The 25,459-nt window shown below is 38.2% G+C and overlaps 2 protein-coding genes across 2 annotated transcripts in view; both read left to right on the forward strand.

Moving 5' to 3' along the window:
* The window catches only part of LOC127668511 (mas-related G-protein coupled receptor member B2-like), a 190,293-nt gene extending 178,445 nt beyond the window's left edge, over positions 1–11,848 (forward strand). Inside the window, exon 2 of the mRNA XM_052162146.1 lies at positions 10,897–11,848. Within this exon, the coding sequence (XP_052018106.1) occupies positions 10,901–11,848 (948 nt within the window). The 5' untranslated portion in view covers positions 10,897–10,900. The remainder of the gene's footprint in view (positions 1–10,896) is intronic.
* LOC127668465 (mas-related G-protein coupled receptor member B2-like) overlaps positions 1–25,459 on the forward strand; it is a 217,801-nt gene that overhangs the window by 178,448 nt on the left and 13,894 nt on the right. The gene's annotated exons all lie outside the window — the stretch shown is intronic.

Here is a 25,459-nt window from a genome sequence, read left to right on the forward strand (position 1 = left end):
ACCTACAAAAGTTTCATGACAGCATTGTAGACTGGGTTGAGGGGACACTGAACCAAGGCAATGTCCTATTGTACTTTCCTAAATTCATCTCTTATCCCAACAACACAATCGTCTACTGTTGTGGTAATTTTGACCCTTTTTTTTTGACTTAGCAAGTACATGTGATCAGGCACTATCTATAAAATCCTAGTTATGTCAGTTCCTCAATTACCTGTGATTTCTTTAACAGAAAGTTTCCATTCCTTTGTGCATTTCACTCTCAGTAGGCAAGAGCTGGTCTAAAATTGATTGACTGTGAGGAACACAATTAATTATAACTTATCAATGATGTACATATTTTGGGAAAGTTGCATGAAGTGTTTAACCTATCTACAACTCAAAGAAAGAACATGGAGTGTGGAGCTCTATCTGGACTCAGAAATGGCTGTTGCTGTGATGGCAATGTACCAGTGTTCTTGCCCAGTCATTAAATATTGATCAATTCTGTTTTGTGAATATTTTATTTAAGCATAGAGTACACTCTGATTACTCTTCCAAGCTCTATCAGATATTCCTCTCATCTCTGTCAAATTCTCTCACTACCAGTTCCTTTTAGAGATTATGATATTTAATTTTGTTTTATAAAATTAATTTGGTATGCCAGTTGGGTGAATTGAACCTTCTATTGGCACTTGATTTGATTACTATTGGGAACTTGATTGAAAGAAATGATTTCCCTTCTTGTTGAATCTGTTGTTAGTCAACTATTCAGCTTCCAGAGGTAGCCCTCCCAGAATCCACCCTTCATCAATACCTGGATGTTGATGTGAACATATTTGTGCAAAACCTGTGTAGGTATTCTAGGTTATAGTCTAGGTTCTCCCCATCAATTGCTACCCAAAGAAATGCCCTAAAGACTGGTGTACAGTCTGCTCTTATGAAGGCATTTTCTCAATTGTTGCCATTTCCTCTTTAATGACTCTAACTTATGTCAACTTGATATAAAACAAACCAGTACAGGTACTATAGCAGATGTATCTCATTTTCTGAGGAATCCACAGAATATTTTTTATAGTGGTAGCACCAGTTTGCTTTCTCACCAACAAGAGTGAATTAGTGTTTTAGTGTTCTTCTTTACTCATATCCTTATCATTATTTCTTGTTCTTTAAATTTTTGGTAATATCCATTCTTCTTGAGACAAGATAGACAGTCATGGCAATTTAAAATTTCTTGATGGCCCTGATGATCATTTTTCCAAATGGTAGCATTTGAAACATGGGTATGTATCTTTTTTGTGTCTGTCCAAATATATATTTCTTCCTCTGATTGGGTTGCTGTTTGATGTTTTACTCTTTGAGATATTTATGTTTCTAGAAACAATCTTCTGCTATATTGGTAGCTAAAAAATTGTATTATTTTTTCATTTATTCTGCTATTTATTCCTGTCTTCTTTATGTTCATTCATGTGGCTACTCAAATCCTGTTCGAATTCCATGAACTCCTGAATATGCTTGTATTTGTTCCTTTGAACCCTGCATCCTGAGTTTTGTTTAAATTATTCTTATTGGTGATATATACTCTAGAATCACTGATCTTTATGGAGAGATGTATTTGTTTTATTTTTCATATATAATTTTTAGTTTGGTGATATGACACAAGCAGCTGAAATCTAGTTCTAGGTTATTTCTTTTGGTTTAAATTTTTGCTCACCATTTTGGAGGAGTTCCCAGTTGATTCATGAAATACATAATTTGGGGGAATTGAAAGGAAAAATCTTTCAGTGGAGGAGAGTTTCTTATCAAAGAAATCTGAGTTGATGCAGAGAAGATCTAGGTTGGGTATACATCCTGATAGGTAGAATAGACCCAAGGAATTTGCTTTCTGTCAGGATGGGCATAACACTTAATTTTTGAAGTTAGATTCTTTTATGATATGAAATGGCATCTTTCCCTGATTTTCATGATCAAAGACATTTACATAGGACTGTTGTTTTGCTGATAGGTTTTGCTATGCAAGTAAACTGTCTCATGTTCATGCAGCCTTTCAGGTCAGCATTGTTCATGTGCCATTTACTTCTGACACTGATCAACACATTTTTGTTATATAGAGGTTCATTTTTTAGCATGCTCATTTGGAATATCTCTGCATTTGTTGGAATGCCCCCTATATTTGGTGGAATATCCCTATATTTTTATAGATTAAGAAAATTTTGAATCCAAGCTTAGACTATCCTTGAACTCAATGAAATCTTCCTGACCCATCTCCTAGTATCAGGTATTTTTTAAGAAAGCTACTATGTCCGATGGATATTTACTACTAAGTGCTCTCTTGCTCTGTAGTTGTTTCTTTCACACATGACATCTATTTAGCAGTTGTTACCTTTTCCTTCATTTTATATTACTCCAAATTTGCTTTTAATTTCTCAAGAGTCTTAGAAATGAAGTTAATTTTAGAATCAATGCTTACATTCTCACCTGTAATATTTCTAGGTCAACAATATAGCCATTTATTGGACATTAATCCATTGCAGAATTAAGAAGTTCATCATTAGCCATATTGTAGCATAAGACATTATTTAAATCACACTAGAACCTCACCTGAAAAAACCATAAGTAATGATATTTTCTTCATCTTTTCTCATTAACCTTTTATTTTTAACTTTGTTTTAGAATAAACAGAAATGCTGATCATTAAAATAGGAGATTTTTAAAATTAGGTTCATGTTTTAAAGTATTGCCACTATGTCCTGTAAATACTTCCTTTATTTACAAGAAGTGTGTTCAAAGTGTTTTCAAACTAAAGTAATTCTGATATATAAGACACAAGTGTTTGGCCTTAGGAGTTATTTAGACTTGACTACTTGCAATGAATCACAACTGGTTACATCTCTGATTTGCATTCTATTTGCATAAAAAAGTGATCACTTTATCATACCAACTTCTTTTATAATTTAAAACAAAAACACCACAGATCTAAAATTTTTTATAATAATTCAGTGACTTGCTTTTTTTCTTCCTTCTAAAAAGTAGAAGAGCAAAGCCAGTAGATCATTTTAGGCAAATGGAGCAAGTTGTGATACATAATTTAATATAAATTTATAGTTCTGAAAAAATTATTCGTAAAGTGAACTATGTCCTCATACTTTCTTTTTTTCAATGAACAACATTATATTCTAGAGAAAAATTCTTTTCCTTTTACTGTCAATATTCAGTGCCTAATTGTAATGCTCCCTACATCATACAAATCAAGAACAAGTTAAAATGTTTTACTCTCTAAAGCTGGTCATGATTGTACATGCCTGTGGTTCCAGAAAAGGAAAATAAGGGAGACAAAAACATCAGGTATTCAAGGTCATCTTTAGCGACATAGAGAACTGGAGGCTGGCATGAGCTACCAAGACTGTCTCAAAAGGAAAAGCAGAAAAGGATTTGCTATAATTTTTTTAAATTAAATCTTCAAAGCATAATTAAATTACTGAGCACAGGTTTGGGTAAAAACATAAGGAAGATTATTTTTTCAAATACAGTCTTCCAGTATCTAAATTAATCTTCTTTTTGTTCTAATGGCTAGAAGAAACTTGTTCCTATTAGTTAGTCATTCCTTAATCATATGGACATAGCAACTTGTAGACTGAAAGTACTTCTGATACCTGTGAAGTATATCCCAAAGGAAAACTGAGGCACTACTGGCTTGAGAATCCAGACTGTCATTTACCACTTGTAGAAAAAAGATTTTCATGCTTTTGTTGCCTTACTGAAAACAGTATATATAAGTTTTCTTTTTATTGCAAAGCACCCTATGAAGCAGACCATAGATATCCACACTTAAAAAAAATAGTTATATCTCCGCTTCAGGATTCAGAACAGCCTGGGCTGCAACACCACACCTCCAAGCCCTGCAAGAGGCCAGAGGGGCACCCGGGGAGGCCAGCTGGGAGGAGTCAGTGTGCTCTGTTGAGTCCAGCAGGCCCCGGGCAGGAGCCTTCAGGTGTCTGCTTTGGGATCTGAACAGCCTGGGCCACAGCACTCGGTCTCCAGGAAGTGCAAGAGGCCTGGTATGCACCCGGAGGTGGACTGGGAGGACACAGTGTGCTCTGGTGGGTCGGCCCCGCAGAGCTTAGGTTCCAGTCCTGAGGCCTCTGGCAGGAGCCTTCAGATCTCCGCTTTGGGATCCAGAATAGCCTGGGCTAAAACACCACATCTCCAGGCCCTGCAAGAGGCCAGAGGGCACGCAGGAGACTGGCTGGGAGTAGTCAGTGTGCTCTGGCAAGTCAAGTAGGCCCCAAGCGGGAGCCTTCAGGTGTCTGCTTCAGGATCTGAAAAGCCTGGGCCACAGCACCCTGTCTCCAGGCAGTGCAGGAGGTCAGCTGTGCACCACAGGCCATCTGGGAAGAAGCAGCTTGTACTGGTGAGTCCAGAATTGACAACTCCAACTAACAACAGTAAGAACTAGATGGCAAAAGGCAAACGCAGGAACGCCCCTAACAGAAATCAAGGCAATATGGCAGCATCTGAACCCAATTCTCCTTTAACAGCATGTCCTAGATACCCTATCACACCAGAAAAACAAGATTTGGACTTAAAATCTCTGGTCATGATGCTGATAGAGGAACACATGAAGGACATACTTAAAGAAATTCAGGAGAAAATGGATCAAAAGTTAGAAGCCCTTACAAGGGAAACACAAAAATCATTGAAAGAAATTCAGGAGAATACAAAAGCCAATAAGGAGGAAACACAAAAAATCACTTAAAGAAATACAGGAGAACTTTGGTCAACAGGCTGAGGTCATGAGAGAGGAAACACAAAAATCTCTTAAAGAATTACAGGAAAACACAAACAAGAAAGTGAAGGAGCTAAGCAAAACCATCCAGGATCTAAAATCAGAAGTAGAAACAACTAAGAAAGCTCAAAGGGAGACAACTTTGGAGATAGAAAACCTTGGGAAGAAATCAGGTGACATAGTTGCAAATATCAACAACAGAATACAAGAGAGAGAAGAAAGAATCTCAGATGCTGAAGATACCATAGAAACCATGGACTCAACAGTTAAAGAAAATGCAAAATGCAAAAAGTTTGTAACCCAAAACATCCAGGAAATCCAGGACACAATGAGAAGACCAAACCTAAGGATTATAGGAATAGATGAGAATGAAGATTTACGACTTAAAGGGCCAGCAAATATCTTCAATAAAATTATGGAAGAAAATTTCCCTAACCTAAAGAGAGAGATGCCCATGAATATACAAGAAGCCTACAGAACTCCAAACAGACTGGACCAGAACAGAACTACCTCCTGTCACATAATAATCCAAACCCCAAAATGTACTAAACAAAGAAAGAATATTAAAGTCAGTAAGAGAAAAAGGCCAAGTAACATACAAAGGAAGACATATCAGAATCACACCAGACTTCTCACCAGAGACTATAAAAGGTAGAAGATCCTGGACAGATCTCATGCAGACTCTAAGAGAACACAAATGCCAGCCAAAACTACTATATCCAGCAAAACTCTCAATCACCATAGATGGAGAAACTAAGATATTCCATGACAAAACCAAGTTTACCCAATATCTATCCACAAACCCAGCCCTACAAAGGATAATAGGAAGAAAACACCAATACAAGGAGGGAAACGTCACCCTGGAAAAAGGAAGATAGTAACCTTTTATCAAACCAAAAAGAAGATAACCAATCAAATTTAAAAAATAACATCAAAAATGACAGGAAGTAATAATCACTATTCCTTAATATCTCTTAACAGCAATGGACTCAATGCCCCAATAAAAAGACATAGACTAACCGACTGGATATGTAAACAGGACCCTACATTTTGCTGCATACAGAAAACATACCTCAGGGTCAAAGACAAACACTACCTTAGAGTAAAAGGCTGGAAGACAATTTTACAAGCCAATGGTCTCAGGAAACAAGCTGGAGTAGCCATTCAAATATCAGATAAAATTGACTTTCAACCCAAAGTCATCAAAAGAGACTCGGAGGGACACTTCTTCCTGGTCAGAGGAAAAATATAACAAGAAGAACTCTCAATCCTGAACATCTATGCTCCAAATGCAAGGGCACCCTCATTCATAAAAGAAATTTTACTAAAGCTCAAAGCACACATTGCACCTAACACAATAATTGTGGGTGACTTCAACACTGCACTTTCCTCAATGGACCGATCAGGAAAACAGAAACTGAACAGGGACACAGTGACAGTGAAACTAATTGAAGCTTTATACCAATTAGATTTAACATATATATATATATATATATATATATATATATATATATATATATATATATATATATATAACATTTTATCCTAAAGCAAAATAATATACCTTTTTGTCAGCACCTCATGGTACCTTCTCCAAAATCGACCATATAATTGGTCACAAGACAGACCTCAACAAATATAAGAAGATTGAACTAATCCCATGCCTCCTATCAGATCACTGTGGAGTAAAAGTGGTCTTCAATAGCAACAAAAACAACAGAAAATCCACATATACATGGAAACTGAACAATATTCTACTCAACGATACCTTGGTCAAGGAAGAAATAAAGAAAGAAATTAAAGACTTTTTAGAACTTAATGAAAATGAAGGCACAACATACCCAAATCTATGGGACACAATGAAAGCAGTGCTAAGAGGAAACTCATAGCCCTGAGTGCCTCCTAAAAGAAAATCGAGAGAGCATACACTAACAGCTTAATGGCACACCTGAAAGCCCTGGAACAAAAAGAAGCTATTTCACCCAGGAGGAGTAGAAGGCAGGAAATCATCAAACTCAGGGCTGAAATCAATCAAGTAGAAACAAAGAGAACCATACAAAGAATCAACAAAACCAGGAGCTGGTTCTTTGAGAAAACCAACAAGATTTATAAACCCTTAGCCAGACTAACAAAGGGCACAGATACAGTATACATATTAAAAAATTTAGAAATGAAAGGGGAGATATAACAGAAACTGAGGAAATTTAAAAAAAAACATTAGATCCTACTACAAAAGCCTATACTCAACATAACTGGAGAATCTGGAGGAAATGGCCAGTTTCCTAGACAGATATCTGACACCAAAACTAAATCAGGAACAAATAAATCATCTAAACAGTCAGATAACACCTGAAGAAATAAAAAGGGTCATAGAAAGTCTCCCAACCAAAAAAAAGTATTGGACCAGATGGCTTCAGTGCAGAATTCTATCAGACCTTCATAGAAGACCTAACACCAATACTCGTCAAACTATTCCACAAAATAGAAACAGAAGAAACACTACCCAATTCCTTCTATGAAGCCACAATTATGCTGATACCAAAACTACACAAAGATCCAACAAAGAAAGAGAACTTCAGGCCAATTTCCCTTATGAATATTGATGCAAAAATACTTAATAAAATTCTTGCCAACCGAATCCAAGAACACATCAAACGATCGTCCACAAGGATCAAGTATGCTTCATCCCAGGGATGCAGGGATGGTTCAATATAAGGAAATCCATCAATGCTATCCACTACATAAACAAACTCAACGAAAAAAAAACATATGATCATCTCATTAGATGAAGAAAAGGCATTTGACGAAATTCAGCATCCTTTCATGCTAAAAGTCTTGGAAAGAACCGGAATTCAAGGCCCATACCTTAACATCATTAAAGCAATATACAGCAAACCGGTAGCCAACATCAAACTAAACGGAGAGAAAGTTGATGCAATCCCACTAAAATCAGGGACTAGACAAGGCTGTCCTCTCTCTCCATATCTTTTCAATATAGTCCTTGAGGTTCTAGCTAGAGCAATTAGACCACATAAGGAGGTCAAGGGGATACAATTTGGAAAGGATGAAGTCAAATTATCACTATTTGCAGATGACATGATAGTCTACTTACCTGACCCAAAAACCTCCACCGGAGAATTCCTACAGCTGATAAACAACTTCAGCAAAGTGGCTGGTTATAAAATCAACTCAAGCAAATCAGTTGCCTTCCTATACTCAAAGGATAAGCAGGCTGAGAAAAAAGTTAGGGAATGACACCCTTCACAATAGCCACAAACAATATAAAGTATCTTGCTGTGACTCTAACCAAAAAAGTGAAAGATCTGTACTACAAGAACTTCAGGTCTCTGAAGAAGGAAATCAAAGAAGACCTCAGAAAATGGAAAAATCTGCCATGCTCATGGATTGGCCGGATTAATATAGTTAAAATGGCCATCTTGCCAAAAGTGATCTATAGATTCAACACAATCCCCATCAAAACTCCAACTCAGTTCTTCACAGAGTTAGAAAAAGCAATTCTCAAATTCATCTGGAATAACAAAAAACCTAGGATAGCTAAAACTATTCTCAACAACAAAAGAAATTCTAGAGGAATCAGTATCCCTGACTTCAAGTAATACTACAGAGCAATAGTGTTAAAAACTGCATGGTATTGGCACAGTGACAGACAAGTGAACCAATGGAATAGAATTGAAGATCCAGAAATGAATCCACAAACCTATGGTCACTTGATCTTCGACAAAGGAGATAAAAAACATCCAGTGGAGAAAAGATAGCCTTTTCAACAAATGGTGCTGGTTCAATTGGAGGTCAGCATGCACATGAATGCGAATTGATCCATTCTTATCTCCATGTACTAAACTTCACTCCAAGTGGATCAAGGACCTCCATGTAAAACCAGACACACTGAAACTAATAGAAAAGAAACTGGGGAAGACTCTTGAGAACATGGGCACAGGGGAAAAGTTCCTGAACAGATCGCCAATAGCTTATGCTGTAAGATCAAGATTTGACAAATGGGACCTCATAAAATTACAAAGTTTCTGTAAGGGAAAGGACACTGTTAAAAGGACAAAATGGCAACAATCAAATTGGGAAAGGTTATTCACCAACCCTACATCTGATAGAGGGCTAATATCCAATATATACAAAGAACTCAAGAAGTTAGACTCCAGAAAACCAAATAACCCTATTAAAAATTGGGTACAGATCTAAACAAAGAATTTTCACCTGAAGAAATTCGGATGGCAGAGATGTGCCTTATTTATAATAGCGAGAAGCTGGAAAGAACCCAGATGCCGCTCAAAGGAGGAATGGATACAGAAAATGTGGTATATTTACACAATTGAATACTACTCAGCAATTAGAAACAATGAATTCACAAAAATTTTAGGCAAATGGTTTGATCTGGAAAATATCATTCTAAGTGAGGTAACCCAATCACAAAATAATGCACATGGAATGCAATCTCTGATAAGTGGATATTAATTCGCCCAGAAGCCCTGAATACCCAAAGTACAAATCAGAAAACAAATGACTCCCATGAAGAAGTATGGAGAGGGTCCTTATCATGGAAAGTATTGATCTAGCTTTGGAGGGGTATATAATAACAGAGAAAAAGGACAGAGGTGATTGGAGAATGGATGGAGAGAAGAAGGTTTATGGGACATATGGGGAGGGGGGATCTGGGAAAGGGGAAATCATTTGGAATGTAAACAAAGAATATAGAAAATAAAAATATTTAAAAAAATAGTTATAAAGTATTAAGTGTATCTGGTTAAATTAAAATCTGATTAACCATCTCTAGATTTGGATGACACTTTACACCTACATTAGGCCTATTCTTCATGATTTCCTTCATCAAGTTAAGTCTGTTTAGTGAATCCTTTGTAAAAAGGAAGCACAGTACAAGGACGATGATTTTTCTGAGTTCCCCTGAGCAAGCCAGGGAAATCAAGCCACTAAATAAAGCCCAGTCTTCTGTACAGACCACAAAGAATGTACAGGATTCTTCTGTCAATTTTCTGCTTATTAGCTGACAGTTCAGTGAACGATAAAAAAAAAAATTGATTTATCCTCATTCAAAAGCCACTGTTGTTTTTGCATTCTTTCTTAGGTTTAATTTAGAAAAGTAAAAAGTATAACCTTTTTTCTCATAATTGGAGCTATGCCATAGAAATGCAGCTTGTAATTTTATGAGAAAATCAGGTCATCCTTAATGATTTAATAACTTAGTCCTTCAGGCTCAGAAAGAGTAAGTCTATAGATGCTATTTAAAATCTAGTGCAGATTGATTTTTCAAGAATCAGCAATATTAGCTTTAAAATGTTACCATTTGTGTACTGTAATAAATATTAATGTATGTAAACCAAACTACTAGACAAAAAAATGTAATCATCAAAACTGAGATTTTCTTGTTATTTCTACTTTATTTCCAATCCATATCTTAGGTCATCCATGCCCAGCAATCTTCTTGAGTCAAAGGCCATTTACTTAATTTAGTTTTCTTCTTCTTTGATAATACAAATGTAACTAATATGTGATATATATGTATGTGTATCCTTAATGTCCTCAAAGACTTTTCTTCTTTTAAGTTTCAATCTGAAATGAAGACTAAGTCACACTAGCATATAAGTCTGGTTCTTTTCAAACTGGTCTTAGTATGACTTGGCATTCCATTCATGACTGCCATTCACGAATTTTATTTTTTCCCATTTGATGACTTCTCCCCCTGCCCAAACTAGGAGCAGCTGTTTGTCATGTTTCTGGCTTCTGAGTTCCTGCAGCAGGAACCATCCGTATGAAAAAAAAAAAAGAAAGGTTCAGAGTTGTGTTTCACTCTGACACAGCCTGATACCCTGAGGTCCTATATGGGTGTCATGAACTACTCTCATACCATTAAAAATCATAGGCTATAGAGAACCCAAATAAATACCAAGTTCATTTTAATTAATGCTCCAGAAAATTAAATTAATAAAGGCTCCAGAAATACTGATGTAAATATATTATTTAACTTTTAGAGTCCTGTTTCTCCTACTTATAAACCAAGGCAGTTATTACCACATAGCTGCATCTTCCTGAATCAGAGAGTCCAAAGCATGTTCTCAAGTATTTTTATTTTGTTTTACTGTTAGGAACATGAGTGGAGATTTCCTAAGCAAGAATCTAAGCACTGCAGCCTGGAAAACTAACATCACAATGCTGAATGGAAACTACTACACTAATACTTCATATTGTGACATCAAGAACCAAGCCATGAATTTGCTTTCCATCATCATTTCCCTGGTTGGGATGGGACTCAATGCCATAGTCCTGTGGTTCCTGGGCATCCGTATGCATAGGAATGCCTTCTCTGTCTACATTCTCAACCTGGCTATGGCTGACTTTCTCTTCCTGTGCTCTCAGTTTGTATTTTGTCCTCTCGATGCCATTTACTTCTTCTACTCCATTTTCATTGAATTCCCTTTGGTTTTTCAAATTGTGCAAACATTTGCTTATCATTCTGGTCTGAGCATTCTCAGCACCATTAGCATTGAGCACGGCATGTCTGTAATATGGCTCATTTGGTATCGCGGTAATCATTCAAGACACACATCAGCTATCACATGTTTTGTGCTTTGGGCTATGTCCCTATTATTGGGTATCCTGGAAAGAAAGGCATGTGACTTAATGTTTAATGGTTTTGACATTTATTGGTGTAGAATGTTTTATTTAATCGCTAGTGTATTTTCAATTGTTTCATTTGTGGTTCTTTGTGGGTCCAGTCTCATCCTGCTTGTCAGGATCTTCTGTGGCTCACAGCGGATTCCTGTGACCAGGCTGTATATAACCATTGCATTCACTGTCTTGGTCTTCCTGATTTTTGGTCTTCCCTTTGGGATCCATTGGCTACTCCACCAATTGATGGGTGATTTACATTATTTTAACAATTGTGATTCATTTTTTTATGATACACAATTCTTATCCTGTGTTAACAGCTGTGCCAACCCCATCATTTACTTCCTTGTTGGCTCCATTAGGCACCGAAACTTCAGAAGGAAGACTCTTAAGCTACTCCTGCAGAGAGCCATGCAGGACAACCCTTAGGAAGAAGAATGTGGAGATAACAATTCTTAGGAACACTCTGATGAACTGGAAAGAGTTCAGAGCAGAAGCTGAGAGCCACTGGAAAAAAAATCATTTGGGGGGAAATATTTTTCTTATTGGCATGGATCATTTTTTTTGCAACCTTTTCAGTTTGTTACCTCTTCTTCAATTGGTTAATTAAAGCATTAATTTTTGTAAAAATTTGAGAGAAATGGGTCTTGTCATACAAATGCTGACTGTAGTATGTCTGAAGCTGTGATACTTAGGGCTTTACCATCTCCTTTTTGGGGACTCCTTGTGTAAATGTTCTGTGGTGGAGAACTGCTCCTTCTGTTGACAAACTCTCCTTAATTAGAAGGCAAATAGAAGAACAAGGAAGAGCTGCATTTCTTTAGTCAGTGAAATTTATAATGCTTGCACAAATGTTGTATCTTGCAAATATTCTTTTTAAACACTTTTCTCAGTGTTTAAGACTTAATTACATACATTTTAAAATCCTAGTTCTTATTAATTTCTTCAGGTTATATAAATTGTTTACTAAACAAATAAACCTTCACAAAAGAAGACTGCTAAATTGCTCTTCAATTAGCTGAGTCCTCACTATGAATATCGAGTTCACTGTGTCTCTAATTTTTAAAATTTGATGAGTGTACTTAGATTTTGCAACGAGATCTATCAATGTCCATGAGCACATGAATTTTGAGAGTCTGACTTTTGTGTTTCTCTTCAAAATGCCTTCTTTTTCAAATTTTATTTTATTTGATGTTTGCTTTATTTAAATTTCAAGTGGTATCAACTTTCCTTGTTACGCTCCAACAACCTCCTGTCCTATCCATCCTTCCTGCTTACCTCCTCTTATCCCACTTTCCTGACCAAGAATTACTATAGTGTGGCATTGAGCTTTCACAGGACCAAAGGCCTCTCCTCACATTGATGTCTGAAAAGGCCATCCTCTGCTACACTATACATGCTAGAGTCATGTATCCTTCCATATGTATTTTTTGGTTGGAGTTTTAGCCCCTGTGAGCTCTGAGGCTACTTGTTGGTACATATTATTGTTCTTTTTATGGGGATGAAAAACTTCAGCTCTTTGGGTCCTATCTCTAGTTCTTCCATTGTGGGCCCTATTCTCAGTCTATTGGTTGGCTCTGGGCCATGGGTATTTTGATCCACCTTCTAAGAAGAATCAAGGTATCCCACACTGTTCCTTCTTTAACTTCATGTGGTCTGTGAGTTGTACCTTGGGTATTCTGAGCTTTTGGGCTAATATCCACTTAACAGTGAGTACATATGGTGTATGTTCTTTTATGATTGGGTTACTTCAATCAGAAAGATATTTTCTAGTTCCATCCATTTGCCTAAGAATTTCACGAATTTATTGTTTTTAATAGCTGGTTAGTATTCCATTGTGTAAATGTACCACTTTTTTTTTTTTTATCCATTACTCTTGTGAGGGATATCTGCGTTCTTTCCAGCTTCTGGCTATTACAAATAAGGCTGCCATGTATATAGTGGAACATGTGTCCTTATTACATTTTGGAGCATCTTCTGAGTATATATACCCAGGAGTGGTATAGCTGGGTCCTCAGGTAGTACTATGTCCAATTTTCTGATAAGCCACCAAAGTGATATCCAGAATGATTTTATCAGCTTGCAATCCCACCAGCAATGGAGGAGTGTTCCTCTTTCTCCATGTCCTCTCTAGCACCTGCTGTCCCCTGAGGTTTTGATTGGAGCCATTCTAACTGGTGAGGCAGAATCTTAGGGTAGTTTAGATTTGCATTTCCCTTATGATTAAGGATGTTGAGCTGATACTTTCTAGAGAACCAACAGGAGCAGGGCATTAAGTAAGAATCACTGCCAACCCCTTGAGGCCCAGAGGTGCTCTGCTCTGGGACTCACTGCCCAGCAACCTCCAGATCACCACTCCCTGTCTGCCACTTCTAACCCTCCCTCCTCTCCTGTCTCTGCCCCTTTCCATCTGATGTAGAAGACCTGTGCCACATCTGGCATGGAGAAGACCTTACATCCTGATACTCTTTGGAGAACTGACAGGAGCAAGGCTTTTGAGAATTGGCAGGAGCAGGGCACTTGAGAACCAGCAGTAGCAGGGCATTTGAACAGGCAGATGTGTAGCATTCGAGAACCAGCATCAACAGAGCACTTGAAACCTGTTGCCAGTAGATAATTTGAGAACTAGCAGCCTGCAGGACATTTGACTCTTGCCAAGTCTGCCAGAGGGGAGACCCCATCACCTGATAATTCCTGGAGAATCAGCTGTTTGCAGGGCATTGGAAAGAAAGAGAATACCAAAAGTACAGAAATACAGGCCTGCAGGACAGAGAAGATAGAGACAGCAGGACCAACTAACATCTGAGATAACTAGGTGTCCAAAGGCAAATGCAAGATTATTACCAACAGAAACCAAGGCAACATGGCATCATCATAACCCAGTTCTCCAGCAACAGAAAATCTTGCATACTTTATCACATCAGAAAAGCAAGAGCTAGATTTAAGATCACATCTCATATTGCTGATGGAAGACATAAAGCAGGACATAAATAACTCCCTTAGAGAAATACAGGAGAACATGGGTCAACAGGTAGAAGATGTTAAAGAGGAAGCACAACAAGATAGATAAACCCTTAGCAAGACTGACCAAAGGGCAGAGAGAAAGTATCCAAATTAACAAACTTAGAAATGAAAAGGGAGATATAACAACGGAAACTGAGGAAATCCAAAAAAATCATCAGATCCTACTACAAGAGACTGTACTCAACACAACTGGAGAATGTGGAGGAAATGGACAATTTCCTTGACAGATACCAAATACCAAAATTAAATCGGAACCAAATAGATCATCTAAACAGTCCCATAATGCCTAAAGAAATAGAAGGAGTCATAGAAAGACTTCCAACCAAAACAAGCACAGGACCAGATGGTTTCAGTGCAGAATTCTATCAGACCTTCAAAGAAGAGTTAACACCAATACTCTTCAAACTATTCCACAAAATAGAAACAGAAGGAACACTACCCAATTCCTTCTACGAAGCCACAATTACGCTGATACCAAAACCACACAAAGATCCAACAAAGAAAGAGAAATTCAGACCAATTTCCCTTATGAACATCGATGCAAAAATACTCAATAAAATTCTTGCCAACCGAATCCAAGAACACATCAAAACGAACATCCACCATGATAAAGTAGGCTTTATCCCGGGAATACAGGGTTGGTTCAATATACGGAAATCCATCAATGCAATCCACTACATAAACAAACTCAAAGAAAAAACCCAATGGTCATTTCATTGGATACTGAATAAGCATTTGACAAAATTCAGCATCCTTTCATGCTTAAAGTCTTGGAAAGAACTGGAATTCAAGGCCCATACCTAAACATAGTAAAAGCAATATGCAGCAAACCGGTAGCCAGCATCAAACTAAATGGAGAGAAACTTGAAGCAATCCCACTAAAATCAGGGACTATACAGGGCTGCTCCCTTTCTCCTTATCTTTTCAATATTGTACTTGAGGTACTAGCTCTGGCAATTCGACAACATAAGAGGTCAAAGGGATACAAATTGGAAAGGAAGAAGTCAAACTATCATTATTTGCAGATGACAAGATAGTCTACCTAAGTGACCCAAAAAACTCCACTAGAGAACTCCTACAGCTGATAAACAACTTCAGCAAAGTGGCAGGTTATAAAATCAACTCAAGCAAATCAGTGGCCTTCCTATACTCAAAGGATAAGCAGGCTGAGAAAGAAATTAGGGAAATGACCCCCTTCACAATAGCCACAAACAGTATAAAGTATCTTGGGGTGACTCTTACCAAACATGTGAAAGATCTTTATGACAAGAACTTCAAGACTCTGAAGAAGGAAATGGAAGAAGACCTCAAAAAATGGGAAAACCTCCCATGCTCATGGATCGGCAGGATCAATATAGTTAAAATGGCCATTTTGCCAAAAGTAATATACAGATTCAATGCAATACCCATCAAAATCCCAACTCAATTCTTCACAGTGTTAGAAAGAGCAATTATCAAATTCATCTGGAATAACAAAAAACCCAGAATAGCTAAAACTATTCTGAGCAACAAAAGAAATTCTGGGGGAATCAGTATCCCTGACCTCAAGCAATACTACAGAGCAATAGTGTTAAAAACTGCATGGTATTGGTACAGTGACAGGCACGCAGATCAATGGAACAGGATTGAAGATCCAGAAATGAACCCACACACCTATGGCCACTTGATCCTCGACAAAGGGGCTGGAAACATCCAGTGGAAAAAAGATAGCCTTTTCAACAAATGGTGCTGGTTCAACTGGAGGTCAGCATGTAGAAAAATGCAAATTGATCCATTCTTGTCTCCTTGTACTAAGCTCAAATCCAAATGGATCAAGGACCTCCACATAAATCCAGACACTCTGAAGCTAATAGAAAAGAAACTGGGGAAGACCCTTGAGGACATTGGTACAGGGAGAAAGTTTCTGAACAGAACACCAATAGCATATGCTCTAAGATCAAGATTTGATAAATGGGACCTCATAAAATTACAAAGTTTCTGTAAGGCAAAGGACACGATCAAGAGGACAAATTGGCAACCAAGAAATTGGGAAAAGATCTTCACTTATCCTACATAAGATAGAGGGCTAATATCCAATGTATATAAAGAACTCAAGATGTTAGACTCCAGAAAACCAAATAACCCTATTAAAAAATGGGGTACAGGGTTAAACAAAGAATTCTCAACTGAAGAACTTCGGATGGCAGAGAAGCATCTTAAAAAAATGCTCAACTTCATTAGACATTAGGGAAATGCAAATCAAAACAACACTGAGATTTCACATTACACCAGTCAGAATGGCTAAGATTAAAAATTCAGGAGACAGCAGGTGTTGGCGAGGATGTGGAGAAAGAGGAACACTCCTCCACTGCTGGTGGGGTTCAAATTGGTACAACCACTCTGGAAATCAGTCTGGCGGTTCCTCCAAAAACTGGGCACCTCACTTCCAGAAGATCCTGCTATACCACTCCTGGGCATATACCCAGAGGATTCCCCACCATGTAATAAGGATACATGCTCTACTATGTTCATAGCAGCCCTATTTATAATCGCCAGATGCTGGAAAGAACCCAGGTATCCCTCAACAGAAGAGTGGATGCAAAAAATGTGGTATATCTACACAATGGAGTACTATTCAGCCATTAGAAACAATGAATTCATGAAATTCTTAGGCAAATGGATGGAGCTAGAGAACATCATACTAAGTGAGGTAACCCTGACTCATAAGGTGAATCATGGTATGCACTCACTAATAAGTGGATATTAACCTAGAAAACTGGAATACCCAAAACAATCCACATATTAAATGAGGTACAAGAAGAAAGGAAGAGTGGCCCCCTGTTCTGGAAAGCCTCAGTGAAGCAGTATTCGGCAAAACCAGAACGGGTAAGTGGGAAGGGGTGGGCGGGAGGACAGGGGGAGAGAATGGGGCTTGTGGGACTTTTGGGGAGTGGGGGGCTAGAAAAGGGGAAATCATTTGAAATGTAAATAAAAAATATTTCGAATTAAAAAATACACTTAAAAAAAACTGAGCCACATTCCAAACATATAGGTATATTTTGATAAAGATAATTATCTGCTTTAATGCAATAAAAATGCTCTATGATAAGTAGATTTCTAGCAGCAGAGAAAACATTAGTTTTTTAAAGTTACCTACAAAAATAACACAGTAACAATAAAAAATGTATGATTAAGTTACAAAAGTAATTGTTGCCAGGGTATGTAACCCTGGAGAACAAAATTATTTTTAAAAACTCTTGCATTACAGATAATTTTTCTCTTCATTTAATTTCCTGAATACATATAGCATAATACATCAACTAAAAATATTTAAAATGTACCTAGATGTGATTATACGAGGTAATAAAATGTTTGGTTGTTTGGTTAAAAAAAGAAAGAAAGAAAAAGAAATACTGATTGTTGCTTTCTGTTATATTTTTGCTTTTGTGGTTACCTTCTTTTGGGTTGTTGGAAGAAGACTGAAAGACCCTCAAAATGAGGACCCCCATGCTCCAGCTCCAGAATGGTGACACCCCAAATAACTCACAAGAAATGATCTTGATGCAAACCGCAAGAGGATTTTTATTCCAAGTGTGCTGGGACCTACAATCGTACACCACACAATGTAGAGGACTGCAGACCCCGAATGCAGAATCAGGACAGCTTTTATAGGGTTTACAAAAAAGGCTGCACATCTGCAAGCCAAGCAGTTCTTAGCATTGAAAGCCTGGGCAGTGCAGGCCAATTGATTTTTACCACTCTATAGTTTCTAGGCCAGTCATTTCAAATCATCTAAGCCCATGCTCCATGGACCAATCAGTTTCCTTTAGTCTTGGAAGTCTGCATTTGCACAAGGGTCGGGGGTGACAGATTGTAGTTAAGATAGGTCACAAGGACTTTCCTTCTATGGCGCAAGCAGTTTATAGAAGCCAGATAAGTGGTCAACTCATTTCCTGTTATCTTACTAGGCCAGAATCACATACAAGCTTTCACTTAGTTCCATACAGAGAGCAGGCTCTGGAACAACAAGAAATGTGACCTTTTACCTGTTTACTGGCAGAGGGCAGGGTCTGGAATTTGAGGTATTTAGGGCTTCATAGGAGTGAAATAGCATTTCTAAATTTCTAACTTCTTGGGGTCATTGGAGAGTTAGGCATTTGGTGTTAGACAGTATTTCTCATCCTTTCAAGACATCTTTCTTGCTTTTTCTAAGGTGTAGTTTCCCTTCATGTGTTGTCATTTTCCATTTATTATCCTTTGTAGGGCTGGATTTGTGGAAAGATTTTGTGTGAATTTGGTTTTATCATGGAATATCTTGGTTTCTTCATCTATAGTGATTGAGATTATTGCAGGGTATAATAGTCTGGGCAGGCATTTGTATTCTCTTAGGATCTGTATGAGATCTGCTCAAGATTTTTTAGCTTTTGTCATCTCTGGTAAGAAGTCTGGTGTAATTCTGATAGGTCTGCTTTTATAAGTTACTTGACCTTATTCCCTTGCTGCTTTTAATATTCTTTCTTTGTTTAGTGTATTTGGTGTTTTGATTATTATGGAGGAATTTCTCTTCTGGTTCAGCTTGTTTGGAGTTCTGTAGGCTTCTTGTATGTTCATGGGCATCTCTTTCTTTAGGCTATGGAAGTTTTGTTCTATAATTTTTTGAAGATATTTACTGTCTCTTTAAGTTGTAAGTCTTTGCTCTCTTCTATACTTATAATCCTTTTTTTAATTTATTGATATATTTATTTATATTTCAAATGATTTCCCCTTTTCTGGACCCTCACTCCCCAAAAGTCCCATCAGTCTCCTTCCTTCCCCCTGTTTTCCCACCCAACCCTTCCCACTTCCCTGTTCTGATTTTGCTCTATACTGCTTCACTGAGTCTTTTCAGAACAAGGGGCCACTCCTCCGTTCTTCTTGTACCTCATTTGATGTGTGGATTATGTTTTGGGTATTCCAGTTTTCTAGGTTAATATCCACTTATTAGTGAGTGCATACCATGATTCACCTTTGGAGTCTGGGTTACGTCACTTAATATGATGTTCTCTAGCTCCATCCATTTGCCTAAGAATTTCGTGAATTCATTGTTTCTAATGGCTGAATAGTACTCCATTGTGTAGATATACCACATTTTTTGCATCCACTCTTCCGTTGAGGGATACCTGGGTTCTTTCCAGCATCTGGCAATTATAAATAGGGCTGCTATGAACATAGTAGAGCATGTATCCTTATTACATGGTGGGGAATCCTCTGGGTATATGCCCAGGAGTGGTATAGCAGGATCTTCTGGAAGTGAGGTGCCCAGGTTTCAGAGGAATCACCAGACTGCTTTCCAGAGTGGTTGTACCAATTTGAAACCCCACCAGCAGTGGAGGAGTGTTCCTCTTTCTCCACACCCTCACCAACACCTGCTGTCTCCTGAATTTTTAATATTAGCCATTCTGACTGGTGTAAGGTGAAATCTCAGGGTTGTTTTGATTTGCATTTCCCTAATGACTAATGAAGCTGAGCATTTTTTAAGATGTTTCTCTGCCATCCGAAGTTCTTCAGGTGAGAATTCTTTGTTTAACTCTGTACTCCATTTTTTTAAAACATATTTTTTATTTACATTTCAAATGACTTCACCTTTTCTAACACCCCACTCCCCAAAAGTCCCATAAGCCCCCTTCTCTCCCCCTGTCGTCCCACACACCCCTTCCCGCTTCCCTGTTCTGGTTTTGCCCAATGCTGCTTCACTGAGTCTTTCCAGAACAAGGGGCCACTCCTCCTTTCTTCTTGTACCTCATTTGATGTGTGGATTATGTTTTGGGTATTCCAGTTTTCTAGATTAGTATCCAATTATTAGTGAGTGCATACCATGATTCACCTTTTGAGTCTGGGTTACCTCACTTAGTATGATGTTTTCTAGCTCCATCCATTTGCCTAAGAATTTCATGAATTCATTGTTTCTAATGGCTGAATAGTACTCCATTGTGTAGATATACCACATTTTTTGTATCCACTCTTCTGTTGAGGGATACCTGGGTTCTTTCCAGCATCTGTCAATTATAAATAGGGCTGCTATGAACATAGTAGAGCATGTATCCTTATTACATTGGTGGGGAATCCTCTGGGTATATGCCCAGGAGTGGTATAGCAGGATCTTCTGGAAGTGAGGTGGGCAGTGTTTGGAGGAACCGCCAGACTGATTTCCAGAGTGGTTGTACCAATTTGCAACCCCACCAGCAGTGAAGGAGTGTTCCTCTTTCTCCACATCCTCGCCAACACCTGCTGTCTCCTGAATTTTTAAACGTAGCCATTCTGACTGTTGTAAGGTGAAATTTCAGGGTTGCTTTGACTTGCATTTCCCTAATGACTAATGAAGTTGAGCATTTTTCAAGATGCTTCTCGGCCATCCGAAGTTCTTCAGGTGAGAATTCTTTGTTTAACTCTGTACCCCATTTTTTAATAGGGTTGTTTGGTTTTCTGGAGTCTAACTTCTTGAGTTCTTTATATATATTTTGGGTATTAGCCCTCTATCTGATGTAGGATTGTTGAAGATCTTTTCCCAATTTGTTGGTTGCCGATTTGTCCTTTTGATGGTTTCCTTTGCCATACAGAAACTTTGTAATTTTATGAGGTCCCATTTGTCAATTCTTGATCTTAGAGCATGTGCTTTTGGTGTTCTGTTCATAAACTTTCTCCCTGTACCGATGTCCTCAAGGGTCTTCCCCAGTTTTTTTTCTATTAGCTTCAGAGTGTCTGGCTTTATGTGGAGGTCCTTGATCCATTTGGATTTGAGCTTAGTACAAGGAGACGAGGATGGATCAATTTGCATTCTTCTGCATGCTGACCTCCAGTTGAACCAGCACCATTTGTTGAAAAGGCTTTTTTTCCACTGGATGTTTTCAGCCCCTTTGTCGAGGATCAAGTGGCCATAGGTGTGTGGGTTCATTTCTGGATCTTCAATCCTGTTCCATTGATCCGCCTGCCTGACACTGTACCAATACCATGCAGTTTTTAACACTATTGCTCTGTAGTTTTGCTTGAGGTCAGGGATACTGATTCCTCCAGAATTTCTTTTGTTGCTCAGAATATTTTTAGCTATTCTGGGTTTTTTGTTATTCCAGATGAATTTGATAATTGCTCTTTCTAACTCTGTGAAGAATTGAGTTGGGATTTTGATGGGTATTGCATTGAATCTGTATATTACTTTTGGCAAAATGGCCATTTTAACTATATTGATCCTGCCGATCCATGAGCATGGGAGATTTTTCCATTTTTTTTTATTCGATATAATTTATTACATTTCAAATGATTTCCCTTTTCTAGCCCCCCACTCCCCGAAAGTCCCGTAAGCCCCCTTCTCTTCCCCTGTCCTCCCACCCACCCCTTCCCACTTCCCCGTTCTGGTTTTGCCGAATACTGTTTCACTGAGTCTTTCCAGAACCAGGGGCCACTCCTCCTTTTTTCTTGTACCTCATTTGATGTGTGGATTATGTTTTGGGTATTCCAGTTTTCTAGGTTAATATCCACTTATTAGTGAGTGCATACCATGATTCACCTTTTGAGTCTGGGTTACCTCACTTAGTATGATATTCTCTAGCTCCATCCATTTGCCTAAGAATTTCATGAATTCATTGTTTCTAATGGCTGAATAGTACTCCATTGTGTAGATATACCACATTTTTTGCATCCACTCTTCTGTTGAGGGATACCTGGGTTCTTTCCAGCATCTGGCAATTATAAATAGGGCTTCTATGAACATAGTAGAACATGTATCCTTATTACATGGTGGAGAGTCTTCTGGGTATATGCCCAGGAGTGGTATAGCAGGATCTTCTGGAAGTGAGGTGCCCAGTTTTCGGAGGAACCGCCAGACTGCTTTCCAGAGTGGTTGTACCAATTTGCAACCCCACCAGCAGTGGAACCATCTGGTCCTGTGCTTGTTTTGGTTGGAAGACTTTCTATGACTCCTTCTATTTCTTTAGGCATTATGGGACTATTTAGATGATCTATTTGGTCCTGATTTAATTTTGGTATTTGGTATCTGTTAAGCAAATTGTCCATTTCCTCCAGATTCTCCAGTTGTTTTGAGTACAGGCTCTTGTAGTAGGATCTGATGATTTTTTGGATTTCCCCAGTTTCTGTTGTTATATCTCCCCTTTCATTTCTAAGTTTGTTAATTTGGATACTTTCTCTGTCCCCTTTGGTCAGTCTGGCTAAGGGTTTATCTATCTTGTTGATTTTCTCAAAGAACCAGCTCCTGGTTTTGTTGATTGTTTGTATGGTTCTCTTTGTTTCTACTTGATTGATTTCGGCCCTGAGTTTGATGATTTCCTGCCTTCTACTCCTCCTGGGTGAAATAGTTTCTTTCTGTTCCAGGGCTTTCAGGTGTGTCATTAAGCTGGTAATGTATGCTCTCTCCATTTTTTTCTTTTTGGAGGCACTCAGGGCTATGAGTTTTCCTCTTACCAGTGCTTTCATTGTGTCCCATAGATTTGGTTATGTTGTGTCTTCATTTTCATTGTGTTCTAAAAAGTTTTTAATTTCTTTCTTCATTTCTTCCTTGACCAAGGTATTATTGAGTAGAATATTGTTCAGTTTCCACGTGTATGTGGGTTTTTTGTTGTTTTTGTTGCTATTGAAGACCAATTTTACTCCATAGTGATCTGATAGGAGGCATGGTATTAGTTCAATCTTCTTATATTTGTTGAGGTCCGTCTTGTGACCAATTATATGGTCGATTTTGGAGAAGGTACCATGAGGTGCTGAGATAAAGGTATATTCTTTTGCTTTAGGATAGAATGTTCTATATATATTTGTTAAATCTAATTGGTCCAAAGCTTCAATTAGTTTCATTGTGTCTCTGTTTAGTTTCTGTTATCCTGATCGGTCCATTGAGGAAAGTGCAGTGTTGAAGTCACCCACAATTATTGTGTTAGGTGCAATGTGTGCTTTGAGCTTTAATAAAGTTTCTTTTACGAAAGAGGGTGCCCTTGCATTTGGAGCATGTTCAGGATTGAGAGTTCTTCTTGTTGTATTTTTCCTTTGACCAGCCAGAAGTCTCCCTCAGAGTCTCTTTTGAAGACTTTGGGTTGAAAGTCAATTTTATCTGATATTAAAATGGCTACTGCAGCTTGTTTCCTGAGACCATTTGCTTGTAAAATTGTCTTCCAGCCTTTTACTCTAAGGTAGTGTTTGTCTTTGACCCTTGGGTGTGTTTTCTGTAAGCAGCAAAATGTAGGGTCCTGTTTATATATCCAGTCAGTTAGTCTATGTCTTTTTATTGGGGCATTGAGTCCATTGATGTTAAGAGATATTAAGGAATAGTGATTGTTACTTCCTGTCATTTTTGATGTTATTTTTAAAATTTGATTGGTTAACTTCTTTCGGGTTTGATGAAAGCTTACTATCTTGCTTTTTCCAGGGTTAAGTTTCCCTCCTTGTATTGGTGTTTTCCTCCTATTATCCTTTGTAGGGCTTGGTTTGTGGAAAGATATTGTGTAAATTTGGTTTTGTCATGGAATATCTTGGTTTCTCCATCTATGGTGATTGAGAGTTTTGCTGGATATAGTAGTTTTGGCTGGCATTTGTGTTCTCTTAGAGTCTGCATGAGATCTGCCCAGGATCTTCTAACCTTCATAGTCTCAGGTGAAAAGTCTGCTGTGATTCTGATAGGTCTTCCTTTATATGTTACTTGGCCTTTCTCTCTTACTGCCTTTAATATTTTTCTTTGTTTAGTGCATTTGGGGTTTTGATTATTATGTGATGGGAGGTATTTCTGCTCAGGTCCAGTCTGTTTGGAGTTCTGTAGGCTTCTTGTAGATTCATAGGCACCTCTCTCTTTAAGTTAGGAAAGTTTTCTTCCATAATTTTGTTGAAGATATTTGCTGGTCCTTTCTGTTATAAATTTTCACTCTCATCTATACCTATAATCCTTAGGTTTGGTCTTCTCATTGTATCCTGGATTTCCTGGATGTTCTGGGATACAAGCTTTTTGCATTTTGCCTTTTCTTTTATAGTTGAGTCACTGGTTTATGGTATCTTCGGCATCTGAGATTCTTTCTTCCATCTCTTGTATTCTGTTGTTTATATTTGCATCTATGGCCCCTAATTTCTTCTCAAGGTTTTCTATCTACAAAGTTGTCTCCCTTTGTGATTTCTTAGTTGTTTCTACTTCTGTTTTTAGATCCAGGATGGTTTTGCTCTGTTCCATCATTTGTTTGTTTGTGTTTTCCTGTAATTCTTTAAGAGATTTTTGTGTTTCCTCTTTCATGACTTCTGCCTGTTGACTCAAGTTCTCTTGCATTTCTTTAAGATTTTTTTTTGCCTTTCTTCTTTATTGGCTTCTATCTCTTGGGCCTTATTCTCCTGCATTTCTTTAAGAGATTTTTGTGTTTCCATTATACGGGTTTCTAGCTTATTCATGTTCCCCTGTATTTCTTTAAGAGATTCATTCATGTCCTTTTTGTGTTCTTCTAGCAGCATCATGAACAGTGATTTTAAATCCAAATCTTGTTTCTCTGGTGTGTTGGCATAACCAGGACTTGCTGATGTTGGAGAGTTTGGTTCAGATGCTTCCATATTGCCTAGATTTCTGTTAGTCGTGTACCTGAGCTTGCCCTTTGCCATCTTGTTCTCTGAAGCCAATTGGTCTTGTCTCTGGCTGGTGTTTCAGCCTCCTGAGAGGCTCTAGGGCTATTTCTGCAACACTGGATGGCAGGGTTTCCCCTGTTGCAGATTGCTGATGTGCTTTCCTCCTCTTGGGTGCCCTTGCAGCCCTAGTGTTCTTTGCCCCAGATTGTGTCTGTGAGCCAGATGGTGCCCATTTGCTCCTTCAGGGAGTGCTGAGGCTGTATTCTGCAGGGACCTTTTCTGCGTGCTGCTCACTCTCCTGGGCAGCGGAACTCCCAACCGGGATGGTGCACACAAGGCCAGCCTAGCTGCTTAGGCCCTGAGTCTAGGCAAAAGCCTGGCAGGCCAATGTCTGAGCAAAGTTCCCCTCAGCTGTGAGTGTTAATTGGGTCTGACAGATGGCTAGGATGGTGGCATGCACGC

The sequence above is a fragment of the Apodemus sylvaticus genome, chromosome 1 (genome assembly GCF_947179515.1).
Source record: "Apodemus sylvaticus chromosome 1, mApoSyl1.1, whole genome shotgun sequence".
In the NCBI taxonomy this organism is placed as follows: domain Eukaryota; kingdom Metazoa; phylum Chordata; class Mammalia; order Rodentia; family Muridae; genus Apodemus; species Apodemus sylvaticus.